General features: G+C 40.6%; 1 protein-coding gene across 2 annotated transcripts in view; it reads right to left on the bottom strand.

The window, feature by feature from the left end:
• Positions 1–375: 375 nt before the first annotated feature.
• Positions 376–18734, bottom strand: part of LOC124595580 (protein regulator of cytokinesis 1-like) — a 239812-nt gene continuing 221453 nt past the window's right edge. For both annotated transcript variants that reach the window (XM_047134370.1, XM_047134371.1), the window contains exon 13: positions 376–2011. In XM_047134370.1, the coding sequence (XP_046990326.1) occupies positions 1772–2011 (240 nt within the window). In that variant the 3' untranslated portion in view covers positions 376–1771. The remainder of the gene's footprint in view (positions 2012–18734) is intronic.

Raw genomic sequence — 18734 nt, 5'->3', positions numbered from 1 at the left:
CAGTTTACTCACTTTATTTTTGCTGTTGTGTATGTACACACTTTTTTCCAGCATTAGAAATTTCACAGTATTTGACTCCTGTAGTCAAGAAGCATAAACAGCCAAACAGCCATGGTGAGTACCCAGCAAACTACTGTATGACACAAGGGGGTCCTCACTGGCTGTTAACTCTCAGCTTGTTAGTTGTAGTTGACGTAAAATGAATGTGCAATTATGTTGATTGTAGCTTCAGCAAGACTGAGAGTACAACAGTTAGCTCAGCTTAGAGAAGCCAGTTATTCAAAGGTGAACTAGCACAAAGTACATGAAACATTTATCTGCTTTATACTTTTGAGCTACGTGCTACATGGATATACTAATAATAGAGAGATACAATAATGTCTTATTAAACTTTATTAAATATTAATTTTTTGTTACATTTTCTTGATTGCACATTCACTGTTATCAAGTAGGGTTTATAAACAACACTCTACAGCATAAATACTATACATTTATGTAAAACACTGCTGGAGTAGAATACACAATAGAATACAATTTTAACCCTTAAATGCATAGTGTTACATACCTGCAACATGGATTGAAAAATTATTTTGTCCACCTTTAGAGAGAATTTAGGGAACTTTTTGGAAGTATGCAGAGAAGTCAGGTGTGAATTTCGCTTAGTTTTCAAAAGGGTGGGATAAGATGCAGCAGCATCAACTTGGTCAAATGTGGAGAGGTTAGTGGCGAGCAGGCAGCAATTTTCTTCATGCTGCCAGCTATGGGACTGTGCTGTGTCCCTTGTTTTTTTAGGAACATACATCACATTTAAACTGGATCCATTAGTAGTCAGAACTGACTTGTGTCACACCAAATGAAACATCAAGTTCAACAACACTATTACTAAAGTAGCTTCTACTCTACAGCAATAGAAATTTTCAACTCTGGCAACAAATGATAAAGTACATTTGCAGCTTAAAGTAGTCCAATTCCTGTTGATCCACTGTAGGGAGTTAAGAGGATAAATTATTACTGTCATTAAGTTTGCTTAATTCTATGAAAACAGTAAATTGTAGCGATTAATAATGGATACAAAATCATATCTGTGATGGTTGAGAAACATGACTCTATGAATCTGCAGTTCACAATTGGTTCGCACAGATAATTGTAAGTTAATGGTTATTCCTGAAGCAGAGACCACAAAAGTCTGTGCAACAAAAAGAAAATCTAATAAAACAGAAGTTAATTTTTGTAGCTGATGTCAGATGAAGAATAAATTAAATGCTTTAAGTTCTACATGCTAAACTTTCAGGGGAAGATTTCATGGACTGAAGCAGCGGATTGTTCAGTACAAGCGAGAAAAGTGGAATAAAGGCTTACTCATTACTTGAGAAACTAATCAAATGAAGGTGCTGGAAATGAGGAGGAATTTTACAACTGCATGAGGTGCAGAATTCAAAGCAAGTATGAGCTGGTGCATGGTACTTAACTTCTTCAGACAGATCAATATAATAATAAAAAGAGTCTGCAAATATTAGTCCAAATATGTTAAATACCAAAAAATTCACATGTTGGGTCTTCAAAGAAAGGGGGTCATCTTATATTCTGAGTTGTCTTATAACGAGGTAAATACAAAGTCCAAAGGTAGTTATAGAAAATAAAAATCACTTTTGGGATGTGGAACAGTCATAAATAAAAATCTTCTGTTAAAAACAATACAAAAATGACAATGACACAACTGCACTGACTCAAGATTCACTGAGCACCAAATAAGGTTCTTTTTTGTTTTCATTTATAGTATGTCCATATCAGGAAGAGAAGAACGTCTAAGTTTTTTATTAGCTTGGCATTCAGTAAATTCAGATGAGTTACGCCTGAGACGAACTGCCATACCAATGTTTTTGCGTGGGGGTTTCATTGGAATTTTTGAAGTCTTTAGAGTAATATGTTGTTTTGTGTTGTTAATGTCTCTGAATGCTTCCCTTTTGTTAATTATACTTGAAGGGAGTCCATTTTCTTGTTGAGCAGCACTCTGCAAGACAATAAAAACAGAACAATTTGTTAGTAACTAACGAACAATTGGAATAAGCGCCAAATTTTTGTATAAAATACATTATACAAGACAACAATGAATCACCCTCACATAAAAGTAATTTCAATGCACTGCAAAAACAAATAGTGATACTATTACAGGTGGGGCACATATTCACACTCTGCACAAGATTGTAAAGTATGCAAGAATGTAAGCTAGTTACTACATGTGTAGCACAATGTACAAGACAAAAGAGCACCTTCATATTCACAATCCATGAGGAATATCACTGTACACTTCGCAAAATCAATGAAGCAGTCAATGCTGTAAGACTAGTTACACGTTCTCCACAAATAGAAGCATTCTGTTGCTGGAAAACTACATGGAAATACTGGTTCAGGCCACAAATTCAATAAGCCTTGCGGCAGCTTCTGGTGTGGCTGTTTCTCAAACTTCTATTCACTGACTCCTTTCATGCTTTCACAAATTGTGATCTCTAAATCCCATCATGAACAAGTGCTTTTCAGAATGCAAAGCAGGTCAAGCTAGACATTAACAGGCCAGAAGCAGCCACTGGTGGTCAGCAGTTATCCCCAGCCGATGCTAGGTTCTATCAATTTCTCTAAACAGTCTTTCATGTCTTGACAGCACTTGACAAAATGTTAATTTGTGTTGTTATTCTTTTGTTTTGTGAACTTGCTACCAGTAGTTGGTTGGTTTAAAACAGTGGGCAAGGGACCAAACTACGAGGTCATCAGTCCCTGCTACCAGAAAAAAAATGTGTGTAACAGCTTATTGTCAGCCACTTTCTGCAAAGTATGTATGTTGCACATTGAATCTGAATATATGAAATACCTGATTAGTCACATGAAAGCTATTTATGTGTGAAACAGCATTTAGCTGTTTTCATTCTTCTGTAAATTATGAGAAATTTGTACAAATAATCTTATCCAGTGAAAAAGTGGAAATATTAAATCAAACTGAAGATAAATTTATGGTGACACATGGAACTGTATGAGTAGTCCAGATTCAAAAGCCACTAACTGCATGATAAATGAAATTGAGATAATCGCAAAAAACTTGTCCCAACCAAGCTATTAAAGAATTCATTTCTTTTTAAAAATAAGTAAAAAAATTAATTATTCAGTATTAATGGTTGAAATCTCCAATTATGTTATCTACATTAAAATATTAAGTGAAACATTGACTTAGCAATTTTTGCACCCATTTATACAGTTAGCAGGTTTAGCAAAAATTAGATCCAATTACAAAACAAACATTTGGTTACAAAATCCGCTATTCTGTGATATGTTAGGAATGACAGAAGGATGGAATATAATTACTGCAAATGTGAACAAAATACATTTCATTTGAAAGATAAGTCTGAAAATTCTACAAACTTGATGCATTAAAATATGAAGGTGACAACATTTTACTGGGAAAAACTGACTTATTTAACATCAAAACAAGAACAGAAATGAATATCCATCAGTCAGGTTCTTTTCAAATACACCATCATGTGTTGGACACCTCAAGATATTATAGAAAATAAAATAAGCTCCAAATTACATCTTAGTACAACATAGATAAAATTTTAGAAAAGATATAATTGGCAGAAAGTTGCATCTTACAAAAGTGAAGCTCCACAAGCTTTTTGAAGTATCAGAGTTGGTTCTTGAAAATTCTACACCTGCTGTGATTGGCGTTGGGCAGTTTCCTTTTGCTGACATTTTTCCCCTCTTCAACTCCAAAATTATACAAGGATTCTTCACAAACTAGACAAATCTTTTTATTTTTGCTTTTTGTGAAAATGTTTTTTGGCTTTTTGAATCTAGAAATGTCGGTTACCAGTCACTTTCACTAAGTCTTCCGCACTTGTCATAACAATTAGTATCAACACAGTTTTCATAGCATAACATCGCTTTAATAGTACTTTTCATGTTCTTATCTTTCTGTTTTGGAAAAATTTCTTTTCCACTGAGCAAGATGCCGCTCACTTTCCCACGAAGGACCGCCACCCTCGGTTTCGCTCTGGTCATTTCAACTATTACTATGGGATCAATTTATTGGACAATTCCTATTATTTCAATTACTCCCACTTCATTTGTACCATCTCCTGCATTTAAAGCATCAACAAAATCACTCATTTTCTTCAAAACACTCACAGAAATACATCAAGATGAATGTTGCTCACTAGCTGAACTGTGCTTACCGGTGAATATTTCGACAACGCACTGGCAGCGAGAGCTTCACCATTGTGTACACGTTGGCTACAGCGGAGGCAACCTAACTCTGAATACGAAAAATCTCTCTTCCAACCTTAACAAACTGAAATATAGCTTTGAACATCTCGATTGGTAAGCCTGATGCCAGTTGATGAGATTTGCATCCGGACATGTTTTCCACTTTACTTCCAGAAAAGAACTTAAGCGGCTGCTGGCCAGGGACTGTACAACTGGTCCTTACTATGTAGCGATCCGGCCAAAAATTAGTCAAAATTTCATTTTCTTGGATACACCAAGAAGATAACATGCAATGTTTCTCACCAGTTATTCCTGTTAATCGTGTATTTCCATTCTGGTAGTCTGAATCTATGGATTTTGCTAGTAATTATAACAATGCTGATCATTTGCAAACCCAGTCAACCACATAATCAGACAGCCATCAGCATTCATCCGTTCGGCTTTACTCCCTCAGCTCGTATTGCCCCGCCCCCTTTTGTCTGCGGAAAGCTTATTTCTAGATGTGACGAGGATTCTGCTGACAGAGACATCACATATACTATGCATGCATTCAAAAGTCAACTTATGATTCATTCAGAAATCAACTTAAAATGTGTTCAAAAATGTTCAAAAACCAACTGGGAAGCGTTTCAAAATCATATGAATAATCGATAGATAAACGTGCGATGGATGCTAGACGCTTTGTGAAACAAGTTTTTTTTCCTCTAGAATATGAATTTGGTGCCCCCTTTTCCCGGTAGCATCTACCTGCTTGCTTTGACTGCTTGCACAGCCAACAGCCACATTCCTGTAGCCAGAAGTGGGAGAATCTACTACTCAAACACGACTCAACTGCGCATGCACTCGCTCGTAACTGCTAAAACGAATCTAATGCAAACAGTTGTTTCACGCTCATCGTAGGCAATTTGTTGTTATGAAGCATTGCATAGTCTTCCTAAAGCCTTTGACACATTTTGCTGTTGGCAGACACTTGCATGAGCACTGTGTCGTCGTTGTATATGGCGCATTTCCTTTGCAATTTACGTTATTTTCGTTTTTTTCTCTTTATGTTTTGTTGTTGGAGTAGCGGGATACAGTAATACCCTTTGTTAGAGTATCGGTTGTTATCAGTCAAAATTACAAAAATTTAACTGAAAACTAAAACAATGAAAAATTCCCGGAATTCTAAAAAATTCCTGGGGTTCTCCCGGTTTTCTCCCGGATGAAAAAAATCCCGGATTTTTCCTGGATCTCCCAGGCCGTATACACCCTGTCCTATAGCCATTTTCAATGGTTTACAACAGGTTTTGCACCCTGAAACCTATTTCATTGTGTAGCCACTGAAAACATCTATAGGGCAGTGTGCTCATCTCCAAATCAGCAAAAAATGCATTTAATGGCTTTTGGATCTGGGCTACTCATTTGCAATGGGCCAGACACCGGCTGCTGAGACCACAGCCCAGCAACAGAAACCAGACCACAGCCTTTGGCTAATGCCCTGCCAGCTCAGCAGCATCAGCAGAAAATAGAGACGTGATGTGGACTCTCACCACATGATCGACCGACCTACTGATTACACCAAGCCAGGCCATAAACACCACTCCAGATATTTCGATGAGGCCTCAACAAAAGGTGTCTTCCATGACTGTCAGCATGTGAAAACAGGATTTAAACCACCAGGACCATCCTGTCAGCAAGTCATGGCACCTGGGCCGCCCGATGATGTACAGACGGTGTTGGTCGTCAGCACAGTTATGATGCTGCCTCCTCCGAGCCACAAACCGACAACTGTTGCCTAAGTGTCCACCATGGGCACAGGAACATCGTCATGCTACCACCCCACAGTTGTCAGCTGCTATCTGCCAGCATGCTGTGGTAGCAGGATGGCTCCTACCATCTATGGAAAACGCCTCCATTGGCATGCCCATACCATTGTGTTGGGGCCCAAGGATCACCACCTGACATTCGCAGTATGTCTGTTTCAGATGTGTTGAACCATTTCTGTTTCTGTTAATTGACAAAGTGTTCTAGCAACTGATTGGCTGGCTTCTTAGCCCACTCTATTGCCAACCTCCAGCAGAGAACCAGCCTACTCCTATCCTGCAATAAACCCATTACCATATTGGTATCAAAATACCTGCTGGAACTGGAAATAGTCATCCAGTAGACGCTTTAAGAGAAGGCAGTGCAGCAGCAATGGCGTTCAGTGTAAGTCTTCAAGTAAGTGCTGGCAACACGTTTTATTCTGATTTTGGGTAGGCTATACTATATGCTTGTGGTGGTAGTGCTGAGTGAAACTGGTGTCCGTGAGAAAGCAACAACCCAGGAAACAATTCAGCATTTTCTAAACGAGGTAGCTGAGGTTAGAGCTGACAACGAAGTTTTGTGTAGAGAAGTTTGAAGGGAGAAAGGAAGGAAGGGCCATTTTCAGGTGTCTCTTCACCTATCATTGATGCTGGTATGCCCTCACTGGTGGCAGCGTTTTCTGGTAAATCTGGGGAAGCAATTTTTTGTATTTATGGATAGTTTGCATGCAGCTGTGAAATTAGGGAACTGGAGTGATGTACAGGTGTTGAGTGTAGCTAGTTTAAAATGGTAGGGGATTCCAGAACATATGTGATGTGCAATGGCACTGTGGAATGCTCAGTCCCTTTCAGACTTTCAGGAAGAGTTAGTGGATCATTACAGGAAGAATACCTTGTGGGATTATCATTCATAACTTAATAGTGTCATGCAGAAGCAAGGAGAATCAACAGAGGGTTTTGTGGATCGCATAAGGCAAATTAATATTAATATGTATGAATTAGAAAACGATGATTGTGCCCATGAAGAGATTTTGCGGGAGGCGCAACAAAAGGCGCTCAATGTGTTTTTGTGGGGCTGCAATCTCGAATGTCATGGAAAGTATGCATGGACTTTCCAAGAACTCTGGATGGAGCAGAAGGCAACTGCAATAGCTTTGACTGTAATTGATTCCCTAACTAAACCAAGCGAGAGGTGGGCAGTGTGAGACTGTGTGATACGGGTGTGATGCTCCGAGACACAATCAACATTTCTGTACGAAATCACAACGTCTGAGGTGCAAGCAAGTGGGGCATTTTGTTCAAAAATGTCCGCAGAAGCACAGAGTTGAATCGGCGTAACACTTGTGTACCTGCGTTAAATGGTACATGGGGTGGTGTGACACACGTGCAACGCTCTCTGTAAGTTTGACTACAGGATGCCCTGGTACAAAATTAGTGGCAGACGTTTGTCTATTTGGCTACATAATGTAGTTGTAGGATACAGGATCACAGGTATCTACGACTGGCCAGAGTATACTGACTACAGTGAATCTGAGCTCACAATGCTGTATGTTATGTGGTGTGGGTAGTAGAAGTATGAATTCTCTTGCTTGTCCATTGTTGTGTTTCTGAGTGAAAGTGAGAGAGAGAGAGAGAGAGAGAGAGAGAGAGAGAGAGAGAGAGAGAGAGAGAGACTTCCAAATATTTGTGAAAGTTCTGTCATCTGTGGGTGTTACCTATGACTCCATCCTGGGACTGTACTGAGTAAACATTACACTAAAACAGATCTAGAAGCACACAGTAGAGCTGGATGGGACATCATTCCATCTCAGTTTTATGGCTAAAAGAGCTGAACTGTCGCAAAGAACACCTGAGACATGGGGTAAACCAGTTATACTGCTCACACGGTCTCTCAGACTTGATGCACAGGCTACGATACTGAGAGGTACAGGAAGGCTGGCATGTATGAATGTAGGAGCTGATTTGCCAGTGAATGGTGTGTGTGCGATAGAACCCTTGCGAGAGAATGAGGTGCTGGATCAGGTACAATGTGTTGAGTGACAGTTTGTCATACGTGCAAAAGTTAGACAGTGTCAAGATAGAACGTTAAAACCCTCATCTTTCCCTAAGAGTTAGACAGTAGCCTAGTAGTGTCCATCAGCATAGATAATTTTGGGTGAGGAGGGATGAGTCTATCAAAAGAAACCCTGATAGCTATCTTAAGAGGTTTTAGAGGGTGAATGAGAAAGGGATTTCAATAGCTGGAACTGTCTGCCTAAATAGTGGGACCGAGGGGAAATGTGTTGTATCTGAATGGATGTGAGAGAGTGAATATGGAGAAGCTATTACAAGAATATCAGGACTGTTTAACCTTTGTGGGCCATTACCAGCTAAACTTCTAGTACAGCATAGAATCCTCACTTGGAACGAGCCACCAGTAAATGATAAACCACTATTTGCAACCAGTAATGGAGGACAGACCAACAGCTCTGGGATGGAATCATAAAAGAATGTTCTAGCCCCTGGTCAGTCACAGAAGTATTTGTGCCCAAGAAGGCCTCAGGTGGAAAAAACGGTTGTAGGTTCTGCTGCAATTACAGATTTCAAAATCAGTGAACAGTCACCGAAGTATACCCCATGCCTAATATCACAGAGACATTAGACAATCTGGGGCAACGCCGTAACTTCACACTTTTAGATTTATGTAGTGGCTATCAATAATTAAAAATAGTACCAGAAGATCAGCCTAAGACAGTAATTTCATTATTATTTGGATGCTTCCAGTATCATCAGATGCCTTTTGGTCTTAAAAAATGGGCCGGCGACTTTCCAACGCTTGTTGGATGGTTTCCAACACTTTTTAGATAAGAGTTCAATTAGACCTGAAACCAAAGCTATCCTTGGTTTACCTAGTGGTATAGCAGTATTGTCAAGGACATCCACGAGCACATAGTGTGCCTGCAAGAAATATTTGAATGGTTGCATCCAGCACAGTTGACGCTCAGTTTAGACAAGTGATACTTCGTGTTGCAGGATAGCAGTTACTCATCAACCATCAATTTGTGAAAGCTGTAAGGGATTTTGCAACGCCTAAGACAGTAAATGAAGTACAATCCTATCATAGGTTTCACCAATTTCTATGGGAAAGACATTCCAGAATTGGCTATGATACCAAGACCCCTAGCACATCTGTTCAAAGAGTGGTAAAATTTCAATGGACTCTGAACTGTCATGAAGCATTTCGGCAGTTCAATGAATTACTAAGTTGTGTTCTCATTTTTCAAGGTGACAAAAACAGTTTATCTTGTCTTGTGACGTGAGCAACCGTGCCCCAGACTGTCCTTAGCCAAGAGGTGCATGGGAAGGAAAACCCCATAGCCTATGTTTTCAAGCAACTTAATAAAGCAGAAAAACTATTAAACTACAGAAAAGAAAATGCTTGCATTATTTCTTGGTACCAAGTATTTTCGTTTCTGTTTGTGTGGGAGGCACTTTCAGGTAATCACAAATCACACAGCCCTGCAATGCGTTCTGGAGTTAAAGCATCCAACCAGTAGGCTAACATGTTGGGCCTTCAGGCTTTGTGAATTTGGATTTTAAGTCGTGCATCATCCGGGAAGTCTAAGGGTAACACTGGCTGGTTAAGTCGCAAAGTGTGCACTCTAGACTGCACAAGAATAAGCACCAAAGAATGGCCTAGATTTCCAGCTGCTGACCCTGATTTTTCAATATACAAAATATACAGTTCAGCAAACATGACGTGGTTGCTGTATTGTTTTGCCAGCCTGTTTACATGATGTTGAGGCAAGCCTATAATTCATCTTAGCTGGGTACAGCGAACAACGACCCTCAGACCATTGAACAAAATTACTGTTGGCGACAGAAGAGACAATACATTGAGTGCTATGTAAAGAACCTGCATCCCTTGGACTCAAAGAGCCAAGTTGAGTCACAGGAAAACAATCACAATAAAAAGGTGAAATTACCTCAGTATACAATGGGCAGTGGGTTATGTTATCTAACCCCCATATTCCGCAGTACCAAGGACCAGGTAAGGTAATCCTAATGACATGCCCAGTTAATGTTAAAATACAGTTACCAAAACAAACCACGACTGTCTCTATGAGTAGAATTCACCTGTTTCACATAGAACCAAAAGCACTGCCTCAATTGCTGGCAGTTCCTTCTGAAGGGGGATGGGAATTGGGTAAGGAAAGCAGAAGAAAGGAAAGTAGAAGTAAGCCAGTAATGTGGGATGTACCTGAGATTGTTCAAACACATCCATACACCTTAAGAGCATGAGGTGGTCTCACTAACTGAATGTCTATGATTACTCATTAGTATTGGATATTATTATTATCTCTATGTTGTGTTTTTTTTTTTTTTTTTTTTTTTTTGGAAAGGTTCACAGGGATATTTGCATACAGATAACAGGTTACAGAACTGTTAACAGAACATTAGCGTGTCTGATTCAAATCAATTCTTTTGCTTTATATTTAGGTTGTATACAAGTATGCAAGCAGACATAAAAAGTGAGTTGGTAGTAAGCCAGAATGTGTGTGTATATGTCTGATACATGTTAGTGTGTAGCTGTAAGGCTGAAGATTCTTTATAACAGGTCAATTCACTCATTTAACCCATTAATGCATACTGTAGCTGATAAGCTACAGACCTCATTTCTTCGATTTATTCCATATGGAGAAACATTTTCGATCAAATTCGTTATGTAGCTAAGTGTATACACTCCGCTGCAGTTTCTAGTAGTTCTTCATAGCGATCATAGATGGCAGGACGAGCTGAAGCAGTTCGACAGTGAGCTGTGTGGACATACTGCCAAGTGTGTGTTTTGGCGGAAAGTTGAGGTGTGTTTTTGGTGTTTGTGCACTGATTTCTGGGTTTGAAAATTACTTTTTCATTTTGAAAACGTAAGTAGATATGGTGTAAACAGTTAATTCGAGTGTCTTTGCGATAGATTTGAAATGAGGCCTGTTTTTGTGTATGTAGCTTATCAGCTACATTTTTCATTTACTGCATTTCAGGCGCTGACGTAAAAATGTCTCGAAAGAGTCAAGAAGAAATGCTTATGGAATGGTTAGAGATTCCACTAAGCAGTGATGATGATCTTGAGTGTTTCTCTGACGATTCCATTCAAGATGAGACATATGTTGCTCCAGAATCTGTTGATTGTGATAGTGACAGTAGCGACGAAGAAAGTCAAGTACCAGTAATTAGGACTGAAGATGTTTCTGGAACAAGACAATCTGATGTTATAATGAAGGAATCGACGTCACAGTTGTCTGATAATGCTCTGAAACTGCCATGCAGCAGCAAAAATGTTACCAAAAACAGCAGGAGTGTGGTTTGGAAAGATAAACAGTTGATTATTCCCGAACTGCAGTCAAAATTTCATGGCAATACTTCGTTACCAGAAGAAGTAATAAACTTAAATACTCCATACCAATTCTTCAAACATATATTTCCATCTAAATTGTTTGATCTAATTGTCGAAGAGTCTCATAGATACAGTGTGCAGTGTAATCCTGATAGACCAATAGATTTATCCTGTGATGACATAAAAAAATTTATAGGCATCTGTCTCGTAATGTCAATAGTTCATGTACCTAATACGAGGGATTACTGGGGAGAAGTTACTGGTACTCATCTGATCAAGACAACAATGACAGTGAATCAGTATGAGCAAATACGTAAGTTTCTTCACTTCAATGACAACAGTGCAATGATACCCAGGGGTGAAAAAGGTCATGATAGACTCTTCAAGATAAGACCCATAATAGAATTGATGAGATCTTGGTTTCAAACAATACCTGTTGAGGAGTGTGTTTCTGTTGATGAACAGATATGTTCAACAAAGGCTAGAAGTTATTTGAAACAATACATGCCAAACAAGCCTCATAAATATGGATACAAATTATTTGTTATTAGTGGCATATCTGGTTATGCCTACGATTTTGAGATTTTCACTGGAGATGAAAATGAACCAGAAAAAAGAGTGACTGGGGAGGAAGACTTGGGAGCAAGTGCAAATGTTGCAGTTCGACTCAGTAGGATACTACCAAGAAATATGAACCACAAACTGTACTGTGACAATTATTACACAAGTCTGCCACTGCTTGTATGGTTACATAAACAAGGAATTTACTCACTTGGGACAGTCAGAAGAAACAGAGTGCCAGACTGCAAGCTCCCTTCAGAAGCTGAGCTGAAGAAAATGTCAGAGGTGCATCAGTAGAGCGCGTCGCAACAGTGGATGGTGTCGACATATCAAATGTAGTGTGGAAAGATAACAAGAGTGTGATGTTGCTTTCTACACTTGCTGGACAGCAGCCTATTCATGAAGCAGGGAGGTATGACAAAAAAACAAAGTCAAGAATAACAATACCTTGTCCACAAATAATTAAGCTCTACAATAAACATATGGGAGGCGTTGACCTTCTTGACAGCATAATGGGTCGACATAAAATTCTTGTGAAAAGTTGAAAATGGTATATAAGATTGTTTTACCATCTCCTGGACATGGGAGTAGTCAATTCCTGGCTGTTGTATAGGAGAGTAGCAGAAACCAAAGGGATTAGGAGAACTATGAAACTCTCCGAATTTCGAATGGAAATTGCTCACTGTTTGTGTCGCTCAGGTCAAACTTCAGCAAAACGTGGAAGGCCAAGTAATGAACTCGAAAACCAAATACAAGCTAAGAAGACAAAGGGGCCCACAGCACATGTACCTCCACAAGATGTAAGGCTGGATCAAGTAGGTCACCTGCCTTCGTACTTGCAAGTGAGACAGAGGTGCAAAATGCTAGGATGCAAGGGATTTTCCTGGGTTCAGTGTAATAAATGTGCAGTTGCATTGTGTTTGCACAAACAAAAGAACTGTTTTCAAACTTTTCATATGACAATAGGAGCACTCTTGTGGTTCTCACATGCATCCTGACTGCAAATTTGTACGTCAATGGTGATTTGACCTCTTGTGCTGCCATTCATGATTAGCATACCAGAGTTGTTTTCCAACAGGATGAAGATCGTCCACATACTGTTTTTGTAACCCAACATGCTCTACAGAGTATCGACATATTGCCTTGGCCTGCTCGATCACCAGATCTCTCTCCATTTGAGCACATGTGGGGCATCATCGGACGACAACTCCATCAACATGCTCTAACAGCAGTAACCATTCCAGTATTGACTGACCATGTGTAACAGGCATGGAACCCCATCCAACAAACTGACATCCATCATCAGCACAACACAAAGCAAGCATGTCTACATTCAACATTCTGGCAGTTACACCCATTATTAAAGTACCAGCATTTCACACTTGCAATGGCTTATCTCGCACTGACATAAACCTATGATCTTGCAATATTAATCACTAATAAATGTTAACTAGACAAATGTATTCCCAAAATTTCATTACTCTACATTAATTATTTCTTGAGGCTGCAATTTTTTTTCCATAAGTGTAATAACACTTCCGTTGGGAGAGAGGAAATATGAGCATTGATTCAACAGACATCCTGTTCTGTGTATGTCAACTTTGGGCAATGAGACTGAGGGTTCATTCCTTTGAGGTTTTGATAAAAACTATCCAGAACAATTTTAAGTTGAATGACCACATAATACAAACACAAGGAAAAGCAGATGCCAGACAGAGATTCAAAGAAAGAATCTTAAGGAAATGTAACTCATCCATGAAGGAAGTCTCTTACAATGTGCTTGTATGACAGATTCTTTGGTACTGTTTGTACTGTTTATCAATCTGGGATCCTTATGAGGTAGGACTGATATATGAGAGAGTGAGAGAGAGAGAGAGAGAGAGAGAGAGAGAGAGAGAGAGAGAGAGAGAGAGGTATGAGATCATTAGAGAGATAATCAACAAATCCAGTGGAAAACATTACAAGAGAGGCAATGTGCATCAAGGACAGATTTACTATTTAAATTGTGGCAATGCATTTTCTGGGAAAGAGTTGGACAACACATTACATTACTTCCTCATACATCTCGCAAACTGAACAGGACCAGAAAATTCAAAAAATTAGGGGTAACGCAGAGGTTACCGGCAATCATTCTTCCCATGTGCTGTTCCAGGTGGAATGGGGATCAGTTAGTGGTACCAGAAGAAGTACCCTCTGCCACACACTGTCCGTTGGCTTGCGGAATACTGATATACACTGAAAAGCCAAAGAAACTGGTACACCTGCCTGATATTGCATAGCCCCCCCCCCCCCCCCCCCCCGAGCACACAGATGTGCTGCAACACCATGTGACATGGACTCGACTAATGTCTGAAGTAGTGCTGGAGGGAACTGACAGCATGAATCTTGCAGGGCTGTCCATAAATCTGTAACAGTACAAGGGAATGGAGATGTCTTCTGAACAGCACATCGCAAGGCATCCCAGACATGCTGAATAATGTTCATGTCTGGGGAGTTTGGTGGCCAGCAACTGTGACGTATCAGGGGTCCCATATCACTTCAACTGCACACCATTACAGAGCCTCCACCAGCTTCAACAGTCTCCAGCAGGGACCATGGATTCATGAGGTTGTCTCCATACCCGTACACATCCATCCACTCAATACAATTTGAAACGAGAGTCATCCGACCAGGCAACATGTTTCCAGTCATCGACAGTCCAATGTCGGTGTCGATGGGCCCAGGTGAGGCTTAAAGCGTTGTGTCGTGTAGATGTCAAGGGTACACGAGTGGGTCTTCAGCTCCGAAAGTCCGTATCAATGATGTTTCATTGAATGGTTCCCACGCTGACACTTGTTGATGGCCCAGCATTGAAATATGCAGCAACTTGGGGAAGGGTTGCGTTTCTGTGACGTTGAACGATTCTCTTCAGTCGTCATTGGTCCTGTTGCTGCAGGATCTTTTTTTGCCCACAGCAACGTTGGATATTTGATGTTTTACTGGATTCCTGATATTCATGATGCACTCATGAAATGGTTGTACAGGAAAATCCCCGCTTCATCGCTACATCTGAGATGCTGTGGCCCATTGCTCATGTGCTGACTATAGCACAAGGTTCAACCTCATTTAAATCTTGATAACCTGCCATTGTAGCAGCAGCAGCAACAATCTAACAACTGTGCCAGACACTTGTTGTCTTATATAGGCATTGCTGACCACAGCACCGTATTGTGCTTTATTACATATCTCTGTATTTGAATACGCATGCCTATACCAGTTTCTTTGGTGCTTCAGTGTAGATGCATATGCAGGACATGTATGAGCAGCTTATCGTCACCTTTTGGACTTTAAGAAAGGTCGAATTATTGACATGATGGACGTAGGAGGTTCATACCGATAGAGTGTACAGGCAGTTAGCTGTAGTGGTGTGACTGCAGGACATGTGGTTAGTTGATGGAGTAAGAACAACAGTGCAGCAAAGAATAGTTGGCATGGGTTGTTTCAGAATGACTGCACCACAAGGAGGTCATAGGATTGTTTGAGCTGCTTTGACTATTAGACGGATGACAATAGCTGAAATTCAGGTAGCAGTTGCAGGCAGAGTGTCACTATAAAGAAAGATAATGTCCCTTTTTTTGATAATTTGATTTTGTGTCATCCCTAGTCTGTTCCTCGTGGATATTTAGCAGTCGATGAAGCTTTGCATAGTTTTCCATGATGAATTCATTTTCATGTATGCATGAGAATTAACCCAAGTAATTATGGCATAAAACAGTTTGTGATTTCTAATGCTTTGATAGGGCACATACTTAGGATTGAGTAAAACTCAGGGAAATGGACACAGGAGTCAGGTATTATGGAGGTTTTTAATCAATTGTTGCAGAATTATCTTTATAGGGGCAATACCACACACATGAATCACTAATACACGTCACATGCTTATGTTATTTCTTATTTATGGGCACGCACGATTTAGTAGCAGACATTTTGCATAAAGATACCACCTACCAATAACAAACTGCATCCACCAGGTTTGGACAAAATATATGCCTATATAAGAAAGAGCCAGTTAGGACAAGTGTATCAGAAAGGAGCATCTTGATGGTGTCCAAAGTTTGAAATTGCTGTGTGTATGTCCCAGTGTTCCAAAACGTAACAAGTATAATGTGGATTGCACAAGTTTCCTTTCTGTATACAATAAATCACACACCAGCAATTTCAAATACATGAGGAGGCAGACAAATGAAAATTGAACACATGGCACAACAGAACCATGGAATGGTTCCACTCAGAAGTAATTACCACACATGTTAAGTCATTTAGCCTACTGGGAGACAAGATGAACGATTCCTCTTTATAGAACATGGTCAGCCACTGATGGATCCACAACCCCAACCACTCCTGCACTTCCTCATCCACGTGAAACCAACATCCATGCACGTCTTTTTTCAGTCTGCCAAATGTGAAAATCACACAGTGAAAGATCTAGCCTGCAAGGAGGACGCTGCAGCGTTTCCCAACAAAATAAGTAAACCATAGCCTTGATCCAACAGTTGAAACATCCCACATCTCCCCAGCCAAAGAAATCCAAAGCTGATTACACAGGTTCCGATTATGTCATGATGACCTCCTCCTTTGACTGAAGGGGCGCTCTGCTCCTCAGGTTCCTTGAATGTGGAACCACAATAAATGTGCAGCATTATGAAGACACTTTGCAGAAACTGCAATGCACCATAAATTCAACACCTACGAATGCTGTCAGATGGATTTGGTTGGGAAATACTGCAACATTCTCCATACAGTCTGGACCCTTCATTGTGTGATTTTCATATTTTTACATATTTGAAAACCTGATGGCAGTCATGTGTGGATGTTGGTTTCAGTCGGACAAGGAACTCCAAGAGTGGGTGCCATTATGGATACATCAGTGGCCAGTCACATTCTACAAACAGCAATTGATCTTCTGTGTTTTAATGTGTGTGGCAATTACTTCTGAGTGGAGCCATACCAGACTCCTGCTGGGGGCAAGGGTTCAGGTTTCATTTGACTGCCAGTTATACACTGGTGTCCAAAATTAAAGCAATAAATGGAAATTTTGCAAAGTTGCATTTATTTTGCCTCACAGTAGTACAAACGGATGATGGTAAAGTACAAACAATGTAAAGAATACAGAACATAAACAAGTGCTACATGCATAACGATAGACAAGAATGTCCTTCATTTCTTCCAACTTAAAAGATTTGCACACACATTCCAACAACTGGTTAATGTGCTCAGTATGGGGTGTGGCCACCTCTGGCAGCAATACAGATCTGACAATGACAGGGCATGCTGTGAATGACGTCATAATCTTGTTTTGAGGCAATAATGCCCATTCTCTCTACAGACCTGCTCGCAAGTCTAGGAGAGTGGTTGGTGAATGCTGACGTGATGCAACCTATCTACCTAGGGGATCCCAGACATGCTCTATGGGATTCAAATCAGGAGAGTGGGCAGACAACTTCATGCATGGAATATCTTCCATTTACAAGAAAACATCAACCACCTGTGCCGTACGGGTTCAAGCATTACCATCAGTCAGTACAAACTCTAGGGCTACAGCATCCTGCAACAACCACACCTGAGGTCCCAAGACCTCACCACGATACTTAACAGCTGTTCAACCTTGCCGATTCACCTGTACAATGTCATGAAGAGGTGTTTGAGCAGCCAACATAATCCCTGCCCACTCTGTTAGGCATCCTCCTTGATATCGGTATATGTTTGGAACCCAAAATCATGTTCAATGTTCCCTCCAAACACGAATGCACTGAGAATCACTCTCCAGACCAAATCGGGACTCATCTGTGAGAAGAACATTGGCCCACTGTCTGACCATACACGTGGCATGTTGACAACTCCACCTAGACATTCCCTTCTGTGAAGTCTTGTCAGAGCTACACATGCAGCAGGTTTCTAACAAAGGCCACTCTGCCAAAGCCTTCTGTATGCCGTTCGCCACAATACAACATGTAAAGTGGATGCTGCGAGGGCAGATGCCAGTTGCCATGCAGTGCTAAGGCGGTATCATAGTGCCCTTATAGCTAAATAATGGTCCTCTGTTTCAGATGTCGCAAGTGGTCGGCCCTGCCCTCGTCTTTAGGATAAAATTTTCGGTCTCTAGAAAGTGTGACCACATTTGTGAAACAACAGAACGATTCACATTAAGCTATTGGGCCACATGAGTTTGCGCCTGTCCTGCTTCCATTCTTCCTATGGCCCTCCACCGCAGAGTGTGTGGTAGGTGTCTTCTCTGTGCCATACTGCACTGTCTATGACTGTGTATACAGCTAATTTGGATATGGGGCTACCCGGCGAACAGTGCCCTTTTTGATAGGTGCCATGACATCACTGGCGTGATTCTCCGTTGACTGGAATACCATCATCTGTGCAGAACATGGTCGTATAGACATCTGTTAAGTTCGAAACTTCCTGGCAGATTAAAAATGTGTGCCGGACCAAGACTCGAACTCGGGACCTTTGCCTTTCGCGGGCAAGTGCTCTACCAACTGAGCTACCCGAGCACGACTCACGCCCCGTCCTCACAGCCTTACTTCTGCTAGTACCTCGTCTCCTACCAACCTTGCAGAACTAGCACTCCTGAAAGAAAGAATAATGCGGAGACATGGCTTAGCCACAGCCTGGGGGATGTTTCAAGAATGAGATTTTCACTCTGCAGCGTTGTGTGCGCTAATATGAAACTTCCTGGCAGATTGAAACTGTGTGCTGGACCGAGACTCGAACTC

The sequence above is a fragment of the Schistocerca americana genome, chromosome 2 (genome assembly GCF_021461395.2).
Source record: "Schistocerca americana isolate TAMUIC-IGC-003095 chromosome 2, iqSchAmer2.1, whole genome shotgun sequence".
NCBI lineage: Eukaryota > Metazoa > Arthropoda > Insecta > Orthoptera > Acrididae > Schistocerca > Schistocerca americana.
The sequence above is the reverse complement of the archived record's forward strand: the minus strand, read 5'-3'. Positions and strand labels throughout refer to the sequence as shown.